The sequence below is a fragment of the Dendrobates tinctorius genome, unplaced genomic scaffold (genome assembly GCF_039654945.1).
Source record: "Dendrobates tinctorius isolate UK_male_01 unplaced genomic scaffold, ASM3965494v1 ptg000206l, whole genome shotgun sequence".
NCBI lineage: Eukaryota > Metazoa > Chordata > Amphibia > Anura > Dendrobatidae > Dendrobates > Dendrobates tinctorius.
The window spans coordinates 3,790,396-3,811,462 of record NW_027361873.1 but is presented as its reverse complement, the minus strand read 5'-3'; the positions used below and the strand labels follow the sequence as shown (position 1 = coordinate 3,811,462).

At 43.0% G+C, this 21,067-nt stretch overlaps 1 protein-coding gene across 3 annotated transcripts in view; it reads right to left on the bottom strand.

Moving 5' to 3' along the window:
• CFAP73 (cilia and flagella associated protein 73) overlaps positions 1–21,067 on the bottom strand; it is a 72,819-nt gene that overhangs the window by 29,605 nt on the left and 22,147 nt on the right. For all 3 annotated transcript variants that reach the window (XM_073554112.1, XM_073554113.1, XM_073554114.1), the window contains 2 exons: positions 10,473–10,673; positions 5,909–6,130 (listed from right to left, as the gene is read on the bottom strand). In XM_073554112.1, coding sequence (XP_073410213.1) covers positions 5,909–6,130; positions 10,473–10,673 — 423 coding nt within the window. The remainder of the gene's footprint in view (positions 1–5,908; positions 6,131–10,472; positions 10,674–21,067) is intronic.

The following is a 21,067-nucleotide window of genomic DNA, read 5'->3' as shown; positions in this document are numbered from 1 at the left end:
ACTTTTTGGAGACATGTCCTGTTGTCTGATGAAACTAAGATTGAACTTTTTGGGCATAACGACCATTGTTATGTTTGGAGGAAAAAGGGAGAAGCTGGGAAGCCTAAGAACACGATTCTAACTGTGAAAGACGGGGGTGGAAGCATCATGTTGTTGGGTTGTTTTGCTGCAGGAGGGACTGGTGCACTTCACAAAATAGATGGCATCATGAGAAAGGAAGATTATGTGGCAATACTGAAGCAACATCTCAAGACATCAACAAGGAAGTTAAAGCTATGGCGGAAATGAGTCTTCCAAATAGACAATGACCCGAAGCACACTGCCAAAATGGTAACAAAGTGGCTTAAGAATAACAAAGTCAATGTATTGGAGTGGCCATCACAAAGCCCTGATCTCCATCCTATTGAAAATTTATGGGCAAAACTGAAAAGGCAGGTGCCAGCAAGGTGATCTACAAACCTGGATCAGTTACACCAGTTTTGTAAGGAGGAATGGGTCCAAATTCCAACTATTGGAAGGAGATCCCAAACATTTGACCCAAGTCATTCAGTTTAAGGGCAATGGTACGAAATACTAATGAAATGTATGTAAACTTTTGACTTTGCAGTAAGTAATTAAAAAACAAAAAAAAAAAACATTCTCTCATTCTGCTGTTTGGCAAATATTACTAATTATGGTAATCCTAACTGACCTAAAACGGGAAAGGTTTATTCTGATTTCATGTCAGATATTGAAAAAAACATGCATGTGTCTTTTTATGTAGTGTATGTAAACTTCTAGTTTCTAGTGTATATTTGTTTAACAAAATATAAAAATTTACATCAAAATAACAGTATAAATATAATATGGAGGACAATTATAGACAAAACCCTCTGCATTCCGCAAATCCTGGAGGTTCAGCATGCAACCAAAATAATAACCGCCCCAGAGATAACTTACCAATCTGATGACAGGTCATACCTTCCTTTTTCCTTATGGCACTACATTTTCATAATAAAGGAATCAAGTGTCAGTGCTTATCAATTTCTACACAAAAACTTGCAGCTGCCCTATACAGCTGTGTGAAAAAGTGTTTGCCTCTTCTTGATTTGCTATTCTTTTCCATGTTTGTCACACTTAAAGGTTTCAGATCACCAAACAAATGTAAATATTAGATACACATAACATAAAATGCAGGTTTTAAATGAAGGTCTTTATTATTAAGGGAAAAAGAAATCCAAACCTACAAGGCCCTGTGTGAAAAAGTGATTGCCCCCGGCCCTAACGCTAATTAGTGGTTGGGCCACCGTTAGCAGCAACAACTGCAATCAAGCATTTGTGATAACTGGCAATGAGTCTTTTACAACGCTCTGGAATAATTTTGGCCCACTCATCTTTGCAGAATTGTAATTCAGCCACATTGGAGGGTTTCCGAGCATGAATGGTCTTTTAAGGGCATACTTAACAAGCAAAAGTGGAGAGCACCATCTCGTAGGATGGATCAGACTGTAGCATGTCTGTACAGCATTTACAAAACCACAAGTGGAAATAAACATGCACTATTACAGGGATCCCCATATAAATCTCAATACTTTATTAAAGTACATAAAACTAAACATCTTTAAAAACATTAAAAATCACCAAGAAACGTAGATGCCCACAATAGGGTTTGGCTCTGCCTTTCACCCTAGGTTAACAGCCCAATGTATACCCAGATGTTATGAATGGGTCAGCGAGGAGGAGAGCAGGCCCAGGCTAAGCCACAGAAAACCAGAGAGGTTGGTAACTAAGCGGATGCAGACCCCTGACCCTGTCCACACAACTAGCAGTAGCCATGGAGCGTACCTACGATAATCCTAGACGCCTTGGCACAGCTGGAGAGCTATTTAAGCCAAAAGCAAGAAAGGGGAAATCTAAACTGCCCTGGATGGAGCAGACCCCAAAGGAATAGATAGCCCCCAAACAGATATTGTCGTGAGACAAGATGAAAACACAGACGCAGGCAGAAAAATATAGACTGAACAAACGATGGGGCCCACACTGACTATACAGGACAGGAAAGGAAAGACACTGTCTGCTATCACGCAAAAAACCCTGCAAAAAGTCCAACACGTCTGATGCACAAAAACACTGAAGTCGCACGACTTCGCCCCCCACTATATCAGCACTCTGGTATATTCTGAAAGCAAAGCAAAACGAGACCAATATAAAAGGGGACAAAACAAACTGGAACATGCAGTAACATATGGGCGGTGATTCAGCACAGCCCCAGCCGGAGCTAGCTGACCCGCACAAAGCAGAGATAAACAAAACCAGATCAAATGCAAACAGAATAGCAAATGAACCACTTAGCTGAACATGCAGGGAAAGAGCAGGAGACATCAGACCTCAGGAGGCACAGGAAGAAAATCACCAGCAGGGATAGAGGGAGTCAGCTGTCTTAAATCCCAATCAGAAACCCCAGATCTCCAATCGTCTTCCTCATTATCAGGTGGCAAGCCTCTGTCAATCAGATCAGCTCCACTACCTCCAGTAACCACCAGAGGGAGCCCAGAAAGAGAACTCTCAATCTGACCAGCTCCACTATCTTCAGTAATCACCAGAGGGAAGCCAGAGAGAGAATTCACAACACCCAGAGCCACCAAGATGATTGAGGGTAGTTAACAAATGTGGAACTCTAACCTGTTGTTACACAACAATAAAGTAACAGAGAATTGCCAAGTGTAAGTTCAGCATCGATCTCCCCCAGAACATATGAGGGCTATTAAATCCAATAAAGTGCAACCTTTGGTGCAGAGTATAAATTGATAAATATTGCTCTAGTGGAATAAATGTAACCATTGTACCTCACTTGAGAGGCTACTAATACGAAACTTCTGCTTTACTCACTGAGTTCAGCATAGTTGCAATAATACTACCTTAGCAGATAATGCCTATGGTGCTAGATCCCCCGAGCTGGAAACTATGCGGACAGAACAACTGGGGGAAAGTGGAGGAGGAAAAAGGCAGAGCGTCGCTGCCCGACACGTGTCGCCAACTAGTGGCTTCCTCAGGGGCTTATGAGAGGGTTCTGTTCAGCAGGTGTGTATATATGAAGTGGAATTAAAAGAATTATTAGCAGCTGGGAGTCTTACTCAGAGAGAGACCAACAGAAAGTGTAGAGTCGCAGAATCGGAAATGAGGTATCATGTGTGGATGGAATGGAACACTCCTCCCCGCGGTCATGCGCAGAGGGAGTCATACCCGAATCACAGGAGGGGCATAAGAGATGATGTCGGCACTGCGCCGGAAGTGACGTCTCTGTGACGCGCTGCCCAACACCTCGGGAACACACCTCTCCCAGCGCCTGTGCTCTGGAGTAGGATCGAAGTGTGTACACCCGGATGTAACTGATCAGGAGAATGAGAGCAGAACAGTCACTATGGAAACCAGGACGTCACGCATGTGTGATCTGTCAAAAATAAGATGAAATACACCTGAACGCTGCCTTTGCATGAAACAACAAGCAGAGTATGGTTAGAGCTTGTTGTTAGAAATCAAAAAAATTGAGACTGATTTGTTTGTCAAGCATTATGATAAAATCTCAATGACATAGGTCCATTATTGTGGTATAAATTCAAATATACCTTAATTAAAGCAGTTTCAAGGTCTTGCCTATATAAATGACGGTTTAAGATTTATTATCTAGTTTTTAGAAGAAGAAACATCACTACAAACAATTATAAACATGAAAAATGCATACTTGCTCAGTGGTATGTCTTAGTGAGAACCCAAAAAGAAATATTACTAGTCCACTAAAGTCTTAATTTTGTTTTTCTTAAGCCATCCAGATGTGGACTTGCTGGTGTGTTTTGGATCATTGTTTGCTATATAACCCAAGTGCACATCAGTTTGAGGTCAACAAACAAATGGCTGTACATTCTTCTTCAGGATTTTTTTGGTAGACAGCAAAATTAATGGTTCCATTTACCACAGCAAGTTTTCCAGGTCCTGAAGCAGCAAAACAGGCCCAGACCATCACACTACCACCACCATATTTTACTGTTGGTATGATGATCCTTTTCTGAAATGCTGTGTTGCGTCTATGCCAGATGACATGGGACATACACCTTCTAAAATGTTGACCTTAACTGGCTAGGGAATTTGAACTCCGATTCCCAAAGATGTCATAAACCACAGCTAATTTATGTTTTAATGGGAGGGGCTGTAGGTTTGGAATTCTTTTTCCCTTAATAATAAAGAACTTTATTTCAAAAATGCATTTTGTATTTACTTGTGTTATATTTATCTAATATTTAAATTTGGTGAACTGAAACATTGAAGTGTGACAAACATGCAAAAGAATAGGAAATCAGGAAGGGGGCAAACACTTTTTCACACAACTGTATATTGTGGAAACATCACACTAGACCTCAAGCAGCTTGGATTGTGTGCCTCTCCACTCTTCCTCCAGACTCTGGGACCTCGATTTCCAAATGAAAAGCACTTCTGGACATATGTCAAGTCAGCAGTCTTCCCCATGATTGTGGAGCCTACTGAAACAGACTAAGGGACCTTTTAAAACGCTTAGGAAGACTTTGCAGGTGTTTTTTGTTAATTATTCTAAGTTACTGAGATAATGACTTCTGGATTTTCATTGGCTTTAAGCCGTAATCATCAATATTAAAAGAAATAAACGTGCAATAGATCACTGTTTGTAATTACTCTATATAATATATGAGTTCGACTTTTTGTACTGAAGAACTGAAATGAATTAACTTTTTGATGATATTCTAATTTTGTGAGAAGCACCTGTAGCAGATAAGAGAGTGCACAGTTTGGGTCAGCAGCACTATGATACTGCTGGTCTGAACTGTCAATTAAGCTGGATCACAGTGCCCAGCAGGAAGTCAGAAGGCAAAGGAGCGGTGTGCTCCTGCACATGAAGATAAGACAACATCTTATTTGAAGTCGGCATGTCCCATCAATAACATCATACCAGCCAGTTAATGTAGATAAATCAGTCACTGGCATTTGTCAATTACACTGCAGTTCCCAATTACTTTATAAAAAGGCTGGGCACCCTGAAGTGCACTGTATTACCCCCGATACAATGAGAATGCTTTTCGTATTGGTACTATTCCCTGAATGTTACTCATAGTTCTCAGGATGACCTCCATTATCAAAGCACCTAGGAATGCTTTAAGGGCATGTCACACTAAGAGATATCGCTAGCAATATCGCTATAACTTGTGACGTTATAGCGATATTGCTAGCGATATCTCTGTGTCTGATACTTACCAGCGACCCGCTCCCCCGCTGGTTATCGCTGATCGCGCGAGAACGTTCAGGACTGTTTCTCGTCGTCAGCTTCCTGTGGCGCTTCCTGCTGTGAGGACGAGCGACGCGTGGAGCCGGGCGGGAGGACGCAGGATCGCCTGGTGTGACAGGTAAGTAGCGATCCCCGTCCCCAGCGATGTCGCTAGTGAGATCTGCCTGTGTGGCAGCTCACTAGCGACCACTTAGCGATGTACCAGCGATCCTGACCGCGTCATATCGCTGGTCGGGATCGCTGGTACATCGCTAAGTGTGACAGTACCTTTAGGCTACTTTCACACTTGCGTTAGGAGGAGCTGCACGGCGGCCGTGCGCTGCGCCTCCTAATGTAAGTGTGAAAGTAGCCTTAGGGAAATGCAGAATGTCTCGTCACTTACACATTGCTTTCTAGCAGATGAAAAATTGCCTAAAATTAAGCTGCAGGGTAACAGAAGAATGGAAACTTTCTTACCAAGTTTTGCAAGTTATTTGGAAACCATAAAAAGGAAATGTTTTCATTTGCTGAGACAAAACCATCACAAGTCCTGATCACATCACACCAAAAGCTGTGTCCACACTAAATCTGTGCAGAGAATGGTGATTTGTGCAGTACAATACTTAGGAACGTCCTTACCCACTCTAGCACCACAGCGCTTGCCCTTTCCTGCGAACCCTGTAGATCTGCTATTTGGTTATTGAGCTCAAGGATCCTGCTGTGCGTCTCTTCTTGATAATGAAGCAATTGTGCCCGTTCCCTCTCAATCTTCTCCTGGTGCTCCAGCTCCCGCTTCAGCAACTTTTCCTGCGTTGCCATGAGAGTATTAAACCTGTCAATCATCTCCTGAACTTCCTGAAACTAAAGAATATGTATCATCATTAGTAACATTACTGAGAACTCCTTTTCTTTCTTACCGGATTGCTGTTGCTGATCACTATCATGAACACTCTGCCTGCAGGCTCTCTGTAAGGAAGTGCTTCCATTGCGTTAGCAAACAGCCTTTGGGCATGTTCACTGAACACGGATCTGCCCGTGGAACATCCAATATATATTAAAGAAGCCTCCCAGGTTTAACAAAATTTCTGCAGTCACTCTGTGTGACTGCAGATTGCCTAACCCTGACAGTGCACAGTAAGCGCAGATAGGATTCACTTCCTTTCCAAACCAGTTTGAGAGGGGGTGACTGCAAAAATGAGATTGGCATACATGCGGTCACGTGCTGACTAGCAACTATTCAAATAAGGGGATGAAAAACGTGGCACGTGACATATGCAAATCCCATACTTGCAGTCATGTGACCACCCGCTCATGCTGCACACTGTCAGGATTTGGCAATCTGAAGTCCTATTGAATGACTTCAGAAATTTACGGCCTATTTTTTGCACACGGAGCCGACATTTTTTCCTGATATCATTTAAGGGTGGATACGATGTCTTGATTGACTTATTGTAACGCCGGTGTGTTTGTACTTTGCTTCCCCGGCGTTACTCTGCATGTCTGCATTAACCCTTTGCTCCTCTCCTCCTAACCTGCAGGGATACTGTTGTCTGATACCGTTATGGATGCTGCTCAGTTACCTGCCCCGCTGCATAGCCATACATGCGTGCATGGCTCCGCTGCTTTGCATGACCACCCGCTGGAGCGGTCCCTGGCTGCCGCTGTGGAAAGCTATCCGTGGGTTAATAGGTCCTCTGCATTGTGTATGGCTTACCACGTGTGTTCAGGCTTGCAGCTCTTGCCAGGTGTCCTTTGCATTCCTGATTTCTGTCTGGTTCTGCTTAGGGTGCGCGCGGCCACACCTTCCCTGCTTTTATGAGGAATGGGTGTGTGCTACAATTGCTGCTCCAGCCTATTGCTGTGAGGCAGCTGCTATATAAAAGTTCCCTGCCCTGTGGGGCGTTGCCAGAGCTTCACATTGAGTTCCTGAACCTAGCCATGTGAGTGTGTGTGTTCAGCTCTTGCTCTGATTGTGATCAGTTCTGGGGGAGCTGTTGCTCTTTGTCCCTGTGTGAACTGTGTCTTCTTTCTCCGCCTGCTCTGGGGGCAGAAATACCCAGATCGCCCTTCCTGGAGGCTGCATATCCAGGCCTGCCTATTTTGTGTCTTGTTTCCTGAATCTTGGATCCTGGACTTGCTCCTTTACCTGACCCTGTCTGAACGGTGTCCTCTGTGTGATGTCCCTGAGGTCCTTCCTTGTCCTGAACCCTGTGCCCAGTGACTGTGACTCTTTGCTACCTCGTCCAAATGCTCAGCTGCCACAGACCCCGGTCGCTACCCTTCTCCCTAGTCCTGGTAGGCCCGGGTTCCCCCCTGTGGTCCAGTGGGTCCACATCCCTTCCCCACCTGGGACGCTCGCCCCACGTCGGCGTGGTTGGTCGACATGGAGGCGCTCGGCCGCGATCGCGGTCGTAGTCGTGACACTTATTTAATTTTATAGCAATGCGGTGGTAACCAAAAAAACCAGAATTCTGGCATTTTTAACTTCGCTTTATCATTACTCCGTTTACTGAACAGATTAATTTATTTTATATTTTGGTAGATTGGACATTTCTGAAAGCGGCAATACTAAGAATGTTTATTTAAAAAAAAAAACAAAAAAAATTCACATTATATATATATATATATATATATATATATATATATACCGTATATATTGTTAATGTGTCAAAAGGGAAATGATTTGAACCTGTGTTTTTTTAAAAATATTTTTAAAACTTTTTTACCTTGTTGCTACATTGTGCTTTTGATCGTCTGTGCTACACAAGCAGTGCTTCAGCACGTGATGACAGGCACGGGGTCTTCCGCAGACCCTCTACTGTTATGACAACTCATCGTCGCCTCGTGATCACATGACGAGCATGCCAATGGGTGGGATCAATGACGCGCTTCCTGTCAGAGCGTGTTAAATGCCGTTATCAGTGATTGACAGCAGCATTTAACTGTTTAACAGCCGAAGGTGGATCTCAGATCTACTCGTGGCTGTTAGAGGCACTTGATGGCTGATTAAATCAGCCATCAAGGCCGGAGAAAGATGCGGGATCAGTGCCTGAACGTATCCGATAACGAAATAAAAGTCATTGGTCATGAACTGGTTATTGACACTGGCTGTATGTTTGTTGTTGCTGTTATTTGTAACCAATCACATACCTCCCTGATGGTACTGTGTGAAAGACAAGTATCTTCAGCAACATCAAGTCTGTCTGGGTTACATGAAAAGATCTGCACAAGCCTATATCTATAGATGATCTGTGGTTAGTTCTCCAAAATGTTTGGAACAATCTCCCTGCTGAGATCCTTCAGAAACTGAGCATATGTTCCTGGAAGAATTTATGCTTCCGTGTCATTTTGAAGATTAAGGATGGTCACACCAAATATAGATATGATTTAGATTTCTCTTTCATCCATTCACTTAACATTTTGTTAATTGATAAAAATAAACTATTGACACTTCTATTTTTTAAAGCAGTCTTACTTTGCAGCATTTTTTCCATAGCTGACAAAAACATTTGCACTTTGCTGTGAAATGTACATATATTGTGGTCAACATGTTTGTGAGACGTACAGCAGAGATTCCTAATAGGATTGTGTCCCTTAACTTTTCCATTATATGGCAGCATTGGGGTTCTTACAGGGGTTTAATCAAGATCAATTTTCATATGAGCAGAGCTCCCCATCCTACTGCTTGCTGAGGAGACAGTTTGGGTCAGTGGTATGGTTACGCCACTAGCCAGAACTATGCACTCTCCAATGCTAGTCAACTTCAGCAATCGGTGGCCTTTAGAGAGGCTCTTCCAAGATTTATAGCTTGAAAGTGCAGCGCTCCTCAACTAGGTGATCAGCCACTTTTGATAGACTGAAAAGATGTGTGCTAAATTAGGCAACCGACAGCAAACTATAAAATTTAAAAATCCTCCCGCTTTTGAGAATGGAGAGTATTTTTAATAACAAGTAAATTACAAAGTTGCTTGTTTTTACAATTGTTCTGCAAGTTTAACCCCATTATGACCTATGACATACAGACACGTCATAGGTCACCTCCCCCTCTTTGATGCAGGCTTCGGCGCTGAGCCCGCATCTTTTCAGGCACATGACAGCTGATCTGATCAGCTGTCATGTGCCCCTAACAGCCCTGGGTAGAATCTCGATCCACCAGAGGCTGTTAAAGGGAACTTATCAGCAGTTTTAGCTGATACAAGATATAGCCACTGCCTTTCAGGGCTTATCTACAGCATTCTATAATGCTATATATAAGCCCCTGATCCTGAAAGATAAGAAAAATAACTTATTATACTCACCCGGGAGGTCCGATGCGATCCGGTCTGAAGGGTATCACAGGTTCGGGTCCGGCGCCTCCCATCTTCTTGCGATGCCGCCCTCTTGCTTGCTTCATGGCTCCCCAGCATTGCGCTCCTGCGCAGGCGTACTTATCTGCCCTGTTGAGGGCAGAATAAAGTACTGCAGTGCGCAGGCGCTGGTTTTTTTTGGTCACATCAACATTGCAATAAAATGCAATAACAGGTGATCAAAAGATCGTATCTTCTCCAAAATACTATCGATATAAACATCAGCTCGGCGCATAAAAAATAATCCCTCAGCCAGTCCCAAATCACGAAAAATTGAAACGCCACAGGTCTTCAAAAATGGTGCCATTTTTTTTCTAACAAACTTTGGATTTTTTTTGTCATCATTTAAGTAAAAAAAGAAACTATACATGTTTGGTATCTGCGAAATCATAATGACCTGGAGAATCATAATGGCATTTAGTGAATATGGTAAAAAAAAAAAAAATTGCACTTTTTTTTGTAATTTCACAACACTTGGATTTTTTTTTCCCCATTTTCCAGTACACTATATGGTAAAACCAATAGTGTGGTTCAAAAGCACAACTCGCCTCGCAAAAAAACAATCCCTTACGCGGCCATATTGACGGGAAAATAAAAAAGTTATGGCTCTGGGAGGAAAGGGAGCATAAAAGCGAAAGCGCAAAAACGGAAAATCCCAAGGTGGTGAAAGGGTTAACCATTTATCATGTTGAGACAACCCCTTTACGTAAACTAACTGTGTCACCTGTTAAAATCCCTGGCGACTGCATGTCTTTCTACATACCGTAAATTCTATATGAATTATTTCACCTAGGAAAAGAATAAATACGTTGTGCAGTCATTACGGTTACTACGGTTACTATACGATGGCTCCCCACCTCATCAGTCCTCTCTAACACCCTCTGCAGATAGTGTTGATATATCCTATTCTTCTCCTGGCGATGCAGCAGCTTCTCCTTACGGGTTTGTAACTGTATGTTATCTGCCTGTAATCGTATTGCTTCCCGTTCTTTCTGTGCCGCCAGCTGCCGTTCTTCACCAGCTTTACGTAGGGCGCGCATTCGTTTTGAATCGTTTTCCTTAAAAAAAAAAAAAAAAAAAAAAAGTGTAAAAGAATCATGGTGTAAACATACTATACATAGCGAGATTTTTGCCTTGGCCCTGTATTTACAATAGTATTAACCTAGATGCCATGGTGCTTGAAAGCTTCATGTATATTATATTGGTGGGTTTTACCCCCATGAACTGCTCACTTCATGTAAGTCCACAACATTTCTGTATGTTTAAGGCTGCTTTTACACTTACCGTGTTTTTGCGGGCCGTTTTGTGGCCCCAATAGATTTCTATGGGGCTGCAAAATCGGCCCGCAAAAATTCCATGGTGCGCCGTGTGCCATACGGCCGTGAGAGATGTTTTTTGCAGCCGTGATAAACGATCGAGCTTGTTCAATCTTTTATACCGCATACGAACACGGCCCCCATTGTAAATCAATGGGGCCATAAAAACAAAGGGAAGTTTGTTTTAGCCGCGCACCGTGACTTCCGATTTTGCGGAACGCCGTTTTTTTTCCAATACTATTTCTATAGTATTGGGAAAAAAAAGTCGATCCGCAAAAAGCGGTCCGTTATTGCGGCAGATCGCAATAACGGACCGCAAAAAATGCGGGAAGTGTAAAAATAGCCTAAGGTCAGGACTTTGGCCATTCCAAAACCTTCTTTAACCATTCTTTTGTAGAACGACTTGTGTGTTTGCTGCATGATGAAAGTTTACTTGAGATTCAGCTCATGGACAGATGTACTGACATTTTCCTTGCTGATAAAATTGAGAATTGTTTCATCAAAGATGGCAAGCCATCCTGGCCGAGATGCAGCAAAACAGGCCCAAACAATGATACTGCCACACCACTATTTTTCACAGATGGTTTGAGGTTTTTTAGACTGTAATGCAGTGCTTTTATTTCTCAAAACAACGCCCCCCAATTAAACTTAAAAAGTTTTATTTTGGTCTTCTTTCTTCCCTTCCACAAAACATTGTTCCAACAGTCTTCTGGCTCGACCAGGTGATCTTTATTTAGTAAACTGTAGATGGGCGCAACGTTATTTTTGGAGAGCAATCCTGCCATGCACACCATTGTTGTTCAGTATCCTCCTGATGGTGGATTCATAAACATTAGCTAATGTGAGAGGCCTTAAGTTCCTCGGAGATTACCTTGGGTTCCTTTGTGACCTTGTGAATTATTATACACCTGGTATTTGGAGTGAATTTTGTTGATCAACCACTATTGGGGAGGTTAATAATTGTCTCAAATCTGTACAGAATGTGTCTGACTATGGATTAGTGGAGTTAAAAACTCTATAGATGGTTTTATAACCTGTGCCTAATGAGATTAAACAAATCTTTTTCTGAGGTCCTTAGAAATCTCCTTTTTTCATGGCATGATACACTTCCACAAAATGTTGTGAAGAAAAAACTTTGATAGATCAAGCTTTTTAAATAAAACCGGTCATTCTCTCACACGCTCTTACCATCCCATTGATTTAAAACACCTGACTCTACTTTCATCTTCAAATTGTCTGATAATCCTAGAGGTTCACATACCTTTCTCACTCACAGTCTTGTGATATTGGCTCATTTTCATCAATACAAAAAAGGCAAATGTTATTATTTTTTACTCATTTGTTTAATTTATTTTTTAGGACTTATGTGAAAATCTGATATAGAGTTGTCAAATTTATACATAAATATATGGAAAATTCTGATAAGTTCACAAATGTTCAATCACCATTGTATACTGTATACATATGACTAGAATGCTTTAGTAGGGTCGGTTTATGTATTATAAACCACTAATATTTTATCAGAAAACATCAATGATTTTAATCCAATTACTTCAACTACGGTAATTATGAGAAGGATCCAGAAAATCAATTACAACATGTGACCACACTTTATCTTACTAATGGCTTAGGAGATACATTAAGGGAGCACTTGCACATCACAGCATAACCTCGAGGGAATTAAACATCAGGGTAATCAATCTGTCCAGTTAGGAAGCAGAAGTGATAGTGAAACAATTTCTCCTGCTTTGGTGCTAACAAAAGTTTGACTAACAAAACAGGAATGTTTTTGCCGGTCATAGCCACATACAGTTACTTTCTCCTCATTCTTCCCGCCTGATTCACCTCTAGTTTTTTGTTTTGCTAGGGCCTTCATCACTAGTTGTAGCATAAAGCGGTACCTGCTGCTCATTCAGGTTGCACATGTAGTCCATCTCCTCCAGGATGGCACATTCACAAATGTTGTGGCAAAAAGGTTTCCTGTGTCTCCCAGCACAATCTCAAGATCATTGCACAGAGACCAAGACACAGGCCATTACATGAGGAGACCCATACAGGGTCTGCAGAGGGGTATCCAGCAGTAGGAATGGTAGCTGGTATCTGCTCCGTTGTGTGAGGAGAAACAGGAGGTGCACTGCTGGAGACCTACAAAATGACCTGGTGTGCTTGAGTCAGTCCACACTGTCAGGAACAGACTCCATGATGGCCCAACATCCTATACTGTGACCAGTTTAGTGGTGGGTCAGTGATGGTATTGGGATGTATATCCTTGAAGAGTTGCAGAGACCTCCATGTAATAACCTAAGTCCTTGGTCAGGTTAGCACTGGATAAGTACCAGGATGAAATTGTCAGGCCCTAACCCTGCTGCAGTGGACCCTAGCTTCCCCTTCGCACTGGACAATGACTGTCCTCATTTTATTATGCCTGCTGTTCCTGGATGATGACGACATTGATGCTAGCGACTGGCCCTTATATTCCTCAGGCTTGAATCCAACTGACCTCTAGGACATTATGAATCAGTGCATGCAACGATGCCATACAGCACCACACACTGCCCAGAAGCTCAGTGATGTCCTGATTCTGGTCTGGGGTGATTCGGTCTGATCTGGAATCTATCCCTCAACTGGTTCAGGAAGTTAGTCTCCACTAACTGTTTACACATCATTTTGTTCTCATCTAATTACAGAATTTTTATCAGTAAAGATTCTCAATCTTTCATTTTTTGAGATCCAATATGTGATTCAAAGGGTTGCCCGATCACAAAACATGGATGAGCTATATTACTATATGTCATGTATATCAGATCAGTGGGCGTTTAACATCTGGTACCCTCCACCTTTCAGGTATAGAAACTCCGCCAGTGGTCAGATACTGCAGAACAGCCCCTATCCTCCATTCAATGCATAGCGGGTTCTCTCGATTAGGAGCTGATCTGCATTACTCGATGCATTGCATGTGTTTACGTTAGACCAGCTGATTGGTGGGGTGAAGAAGTAGGTCAAAAATATCTTTTGACGGGACAATCCCTTTAAGTGTTCCCCTAATTTTTTTAAAATTTAGTAATGTATATACAATAAAAAGAAATACCATAAAAACCTTAACAGGCTGAACTGGATGAACTAGTCTTTGCTTCAACCTTACTAACCATGTCACTGTGTAGATAGTGTCACCTTATTTGTTTTTACCATAGTGTCTTTGTTTCTGCAGCACATCAGAAGATTAGGAAAGTCATTTAGATGGATATTGTTATCTATTGTTAGCTTAAAAACATGAAAAGCAGGAATTTATCCAGATTCCTTTTTCACATGATTTTCACTAAAACAACATTTCTGCACTGAGAAACAAATTCAGTTTTATACTTTAAAGTGAACCTGTCATGTAAAATAACGCTATTAACCTGAAGATATGGGGTTATTCTGCAGCTTACTAGAATTCCATGCAGCGCCAGCACTGAGAGCCCTACTGCCAGGAGGAAATTATCCTTATTCTCCTCTGGCAACCTCTGGCTTCCAGTCATAGGGGTGAGCCTGAGCGGGTTCAGTCATCACTCTGTGTATAGAGAGCGGTGACTGTAACAGTGCCATCGCCACTAAGTAATAGCCTGACCCAATGCTCAGCCTGTGTCAGTCAGTGTCGGGGGCGCGGTTACAACCGCCGCTTTCTATACACACAGCGGTGACTGAAGCCGCTCCGGCACCAACCCCGTAACTGAGACCTGAACACTGCTGGGGGGAATAAAGATAATTTCCTCCCGGCAGCTGGGCTCTCAGTGCCGGAGCTGCATGGTATTAGAACACTATTAACTTGCAGAATATCCCCATATCTGAATGCTAATAGCGTTATTTTACACGTCAGGTTCCCTGTAAAGGAATATTGAGTAAAGTACAACAAAAAGCTCCCATATTCTCAATATCTATATATTCATTTACACAGTATGTTTTCTCTCTAGTTCAAACAGTTATGCTCTGGATCCATTCTTGCTTTTACAGCAGCAGTCAAGAATTCAAGAAATTTTCAGAAGCAATCAAGCAAAAACAGTGTCGCCAGGTACATGCAAATAGTACCTTCCTCGCTCCACTATCTTACTCCTCTTCTATCTTCATGGCTACTCCTGTTAGGAGGTTATGTCTACACCACGTATCTATTTAGCCAAACATATACGATGTGAAAAGCTACCAGTATATCCAAGCTCTATAATACAGAGGTCTTGAAGATTAGAAAAAGATAGATGTTGCAATATGTCACCAACGTGTTCATTCTATTCCTAGAGGACTTGGCACTGTCCTTAAAACTCATGGAGGTCACACATAATACTAGATATACAGGTGCATCTCACAAAATTACAATATCATCAAAAAGTTCAGTTCTTCAATATAAAAAGTGAAACTCATAATTATAGAGTCATTACAAACAAGTGTTTGTACATTTCAAGTGTTTATTTCTGTTCATGTTGATGATTATGGCTTACAGCCAATGAAAACACAAAATTCATTATCTCTGTAAATTAGAATACTTTATAACACCAGCTTGAAGAATAATTTTATAATCAGAAATGTTGGCCTACTGAAATGTATATTCAGTAAATGCACTCAATATTTGGTCGGGGCTTCATTGGCATCAATTACTGCATCAATGCAGCATGGCATGGAGTCGATCAGCCTGTGGTACTGCTGAGGTGTTATGGAAGCCCAGGTTGCTTTGATAGCAGCATTCAGCTCGTCTGCATTGTTGGGTCTGGTGTCTCATCTTCCTCTTGACAATACCCCAAAGATTCTCTATGGGGTTAAGGTCAGGTGAGTTTTGTAGCCAATCAAGCACAGTGATACTGCTGTTTTTAAACTAGGAACTGGTACTTTTGGCAGTGTGGACTGGTGCCAAGTCCTGCTAGAGAATTACATTTCCATCTCCAATAAGCTTGTCGGCAGAGGGAAGCATGAAGTGCTCTAAACTTTCCTGGTAGACAGCTGTGCTTTGGTCTTGATTAAACACAGTGGACTTACACCAGCAGATGACATGGCTCCCAAAACCATCAATTATTGTGGATATTTCAAACTAGACCTTGGAAATCAAGGTCCCAGAGTCTGGAGGAAGAGTGGAGAGACAGACAATCTAAGCTGCTTGAGGTCTAGTGTGAAGTTTCCACAATCAGTGATGGTTTGGGAAGCCATGTCATCTGCTGGTGTAACTCCACTGTGTCTTATCAAGACCAAAGTCACCACAGCCGTCCACCAGGACATTTTAGAGCGCTTCACGCTTCCCTCTGCCGACAAGCTTATTGGAGATGGAAATTTCATTCTCCAGCAGGACTTGGCACCTGTCCACACTGCCAAAAGTACTAATACCTGGTTTAAAAACAACAGTATCACTGTGCTTGATTGGCCAGCAAACTCGCCTTACCTTAAACCCATAGAGAATCTATTGGGTATTGCCAAGATGAAGATGAGAGACACCAGACCCAACAATGCAGATGAGCTGAAGGCTGCTATCAAAGCAACCTGGGCTTCCATAACACCTCAGCAGTGCCACAGAATGATCGCCTCCATGCCAGGCAGTATTGATGCAGTAACTGATGCAAAAGGAGCCCCGACCAAGTATTGAGTGCATTTACTGAATACACATTTCATTGGTGTTATAAAGTATTCTAATTTACTGAGATAATGACTTTTGGGTTTTCATTGGCTGTAAGCCATAATCATCAACATTAACAGAAATAAACACTTGAAATAGATCACTCTGTTTCTAATGACTCTATATAATATATGAGTTTCACTTTTTGTATTGAAGAACTGAAATAAATGAAAGTTATATTATTAACCTTATTTTCATGTTATGGGTTAAAAAATGTTCTATGAAATACAATCTTGTCAAAATCTTGGAAATTATTCCTGAGTTCAATGAGATATTGAATAAAATCTTACTTTTCATCGGGAGTGTACTCATTTATGCTGAGCAATGTGTATGCATAAATATACATTTAGTTTTGTTGTTTTTGTTTTAACAATGGGTCACTATGGTGGACTGCTGCTGCGCTGCCACTATCAGTCACATCAGTGTGCACCTAGTCTTGGTTTCACATCTTGTATCTTCACCTACTGATACATGGAAGTGAAAGGGGGGAAAAAAAAAAAAAAAGTGCAGTACAACTTAGCATAGTTAAAATTTCTCAACATGGGGGTACATACCGTATATACTCGAATATAAGCAGAGATTTGCAGCCCATTTTTTTTTGGCTGAAAGTCCCCCCTTCGGCTTATATTCGAGTTATATACACCAGGGGTTCGGGGGTGTCAGGTCATACTTACCCGTCCTGACGCTGTCCCTTCAGCCCCCAGCTTCTCTGCGATCTCCCTTCCTTCCTTCAGCGGTCACGTGGTACCACTCATTAAAACTCATGAATATGCGCATATTCATGAGTTTTAATGAGCGGTACCACATGACCACTGAAGGCAGGAAGGGAGATCGCGGAGAAGCTGGGGGCTGAAGAGACAGCACCAGGACAGGTAAGTATAGCGATATTCACCTGTCCTGCGTCCATGGCTGCTTGCTGCTGTCTGGCACGTCATCTGTCAGTGACGTTCAGACAGCAGAGGGCGCGGTGACGTGGTTAGTGCGCGCCGCGCCCCCTGCAGTCTGAACGTCACTGACAGATGACGTGCCAGACAGCAGCCATGGACGCAGGACAGGTGAATACACCGGCACCTGGCCCCCAGCGACGGAGAGGTGAGTATGTCATTTTTTTTAATTTTAACTGCAGCAGCAGCAGCACATGGGGGCATAATCTATGGAGCATCTTATGAGGGCAGCACATAGGGGCATAATCTATGGAGCTTCTTATGGGGGCATAATCTATGGAGCACTGTGTCCACTAGGGGGCGCTGTGTGGATGTCCCAAGAGAACGGATGAGTGGCAGAATCCTGAAGGATAGTTATGTATTTCAAAGTGGGTGGCTTTGAGATGGAGACTTGTGTATGTGTGATCAGCAATATCATTGCTGAGGTGTTGTTTCTAAGTGTAAGGGAGAAGTCTTCAGGTAACTAGAGAGATGGGCGTGTTCTGGTTACCTACAAATCCACCCAGGGGTGTGTCTGATAACACCTATAGTAAAAGGCTATGTGAGTATGTGAAGGACCTGTGATGAGGTCATAGCCATGTGACCCAGTGGGCGTGGCTACTGACCATATAAGGCTACTTTCACACATCAGGTTTTCGGCGTCAGGCGCGATCCGGCGTCGTGCCGGAATGCCGGATCCGGCAAATGTTTTGTAAAACCTGATGTGCCGGATCCGGTTTTCTGCCGGATCCGTCTTGTTCTTGACAGACAAAACCGGATCCGTCTCATCTGGTTCATCCGTTTTTCTATCCGTTTTTCGACGGATCCGGTTTTTAAAATTGACCCTTGTGGCCCCTCAAGGCAGAGTACACTGGCAGGATGACAGAGTGTGAAAGATTTGTGCCCTAACCAAACTTGTGTACCTTCTGGACCAACAGTATATACCTTTGCCAACCAAAGTTGGCTATCTTGTCATGGTCTACTATTTTTAGCTTTAGGCCACAGGTGTGTACCTGGTTGTGTTTTATGCAAAGTATTTCACCTTTTAACAAAAGTTGTGTACATTGTTATGAAATCACCAACAATAAACACAACTTTTTAGGTGAAATACTTTGCTTCAAACACAACCAGGAACACAACTGTGGCAAAAAGCTAAAATTTACCCACAGTTATATACCTGGTTTTGAATACCTTTTTACCTTTGAAATACCCTGTATTTAACCTTTTTTTTAAACATAGTTCGCCGCAGAAAGAAAAGACAGACAACCATTGTGAAACGATAATTTAACTTTTATTTAAATTTTTTTTTTTTTTTGTAAAATGTTTTTAAAGTGCAAAAAACTTTTTTAATAAAGGTTTTAAACCCAATGGGCATTTTTATTACAAAACACATCATAAATCTGTGTAGTGTGGGGTGGAAATACTGCTGGAGGGGCTGCGGGACTTCGACACTGGGTGTGTGGAGAGAGGACTGGGATCGTGGTGGGGAAGGAACAGTTAGAGGTGATGGTGTGGAAAAAGCTACAGAATGGGTGGACATGTTGGAGGCAGAAGAGGTGGTGGGCGGTGGAGTGGAGGGTTGGGCAGGGACTGTAGGAGCAGATGATGTTGATGGCAAGTTGTATGGGGAAGGAGTTTGGTACGGGGAAGGAGTTTGGTACGGGGCAGGTTGCTGGAAGTGGGGAGATGTCTGGTACTGGGGAGGTTGCTGGTACTGGTGAGGTTGCTGGTATGTAATAGGAGGGGGAGGATGGAAAGTGGCTGGAGGGGGTGCAGATGTAATAGGAGGGGGAGGATGGAAAGTGGCTGGAGGGGGTGCAGATGTAATAGGAGGGGGAGGATGGAAAGTGGCTGGAGGGGGTGCAGGTGGAGGAACTACAGTGGTGGGAGGTGGAGGTTGGGAGGTAACCTGCTGTAGAGCACCGTGGCACGAATGCATTACATGCATCTGCTGGGTAGGAGATAGTGTTGCCATGCGCTCCACAACAGACCTGAAAAAGGTGTGGTTTGGCGAAGATCTTGCTTCTGAATGCATGGTTTGCAGAAGTGTCTTCACCTCCAGAATGCTGGAGTTGATCTGCTGAAAGCCTGCGGAGATTTGCTCTGACAAGACTTTTAGACAGTTCTGGAAAGATGCATTCAGATGCAAGAACTCTTGCGCATAACTCTTTTCCTGACCCCTCTGCCGCTGCCGCCCAGTACCCGCAGGTGTACTAGAGGTGGCAGGGGCAGAAGGGTGGGGTAAAGGGAAAGCGATCTCCTCACCAGCAGCTTCATGTAATGTAGGCGGCCACGATGCTCCTGTGCTGGTGGATGGGACAGATGGGTCGAATGTGTGGGAAGGCTGGGAAGGTGCAGATGTACCGGGGCGGTCGAAGTGTCCCTCGGTGCCGGTCTCCTCAGGGATCGCCTCAGAAGGGTCCAATCGTGCAGGCTCCCGAGTGCTGCTCACCGTGCTGTGGAATAAAGAGAAAAAAAAAACAATTAAAATACTGACATGGTATGGCCCTGGCTGAAAAAAAAAAGTTACATCTAAAAATTTTTTTCACATGTGGTGTGTAATATTTACCTTCTGGTGAGCATTGTTTCCCGGAGGAACGACAGGGCTTGTGCGTACTTGTACTTGCTCCTGCGTCCTCCAGATCCACTCGGGGCCCGCATCTCTTTATTGAACTCCTTCTTGAAACGATCCCTCACAGACCGCCACCGATTCACAATTCTGTTCCCTGAAACGAGAAAGGAGTGGTTAGTATACAACATCAGTGTTTCACAAACTCCAGTCCTCATGGTCCCCAGGGGTCATGTTTTCAGGATTTCCATAGTAAATAGAAATCCTGAACACATTATCCGTGGGGACCACGAGGACTGGAGTTTGGGAAACACTGGTTTACATCAAGCAACCGGTACTGTATATACTTACGCTCTTTAATCTGGGCCCGAACATCGAGGTCCTCCCAGCGGCCCACAAGGAGTGAACAGATTTCCTCCCAGAGTCGTCGGGTAACGATAAGGTCAGCGTGCCGGCGGTCAGCCATATTCCAGAGCGGCTCCCTTTGTCTGACGAGATCGATGAGGTGGTCCACATCGAGTCCTCCATCCTCACCGTCAGAGTCGGGAGCACGCTGTGAAGGCTGTTAAATAACATAATTAGCCTCCACAAAAGAAATGAAATAAAAAGTGCAAAAAAACAAAGCAAAAATATTTATACTTACACGCTGGTGACCGCCGCGTTGCTGTCGCCGACGACCCTGGGAGGCACTGCGAGGACCTCTTGGCCGAGCACCAGATTGGGAAGACTAGAGAAGAAAACAAAAAATGTTATGTCTTTGGATGTAGGCATTTGTTTGCTGTGTGTGGTCTGCAGAACATTGTTTTCTATGTGTTGTGTGTAGTGTGATGTTGTGTTTCTGCGCTTGATGCAAAAAACTTACCAATTGCGAGCCCACTCCAGGTGTCTGTCCACCCCTTCCTTATTCTTCTGGGAGCTCCTCTTCATCTTGTGATTCCTGTTTTGAAATAAAAGGCAATGAATAGACATATATTACAGAGATGATGGATTTTGGAAATAAAAACTTACCGTCAAA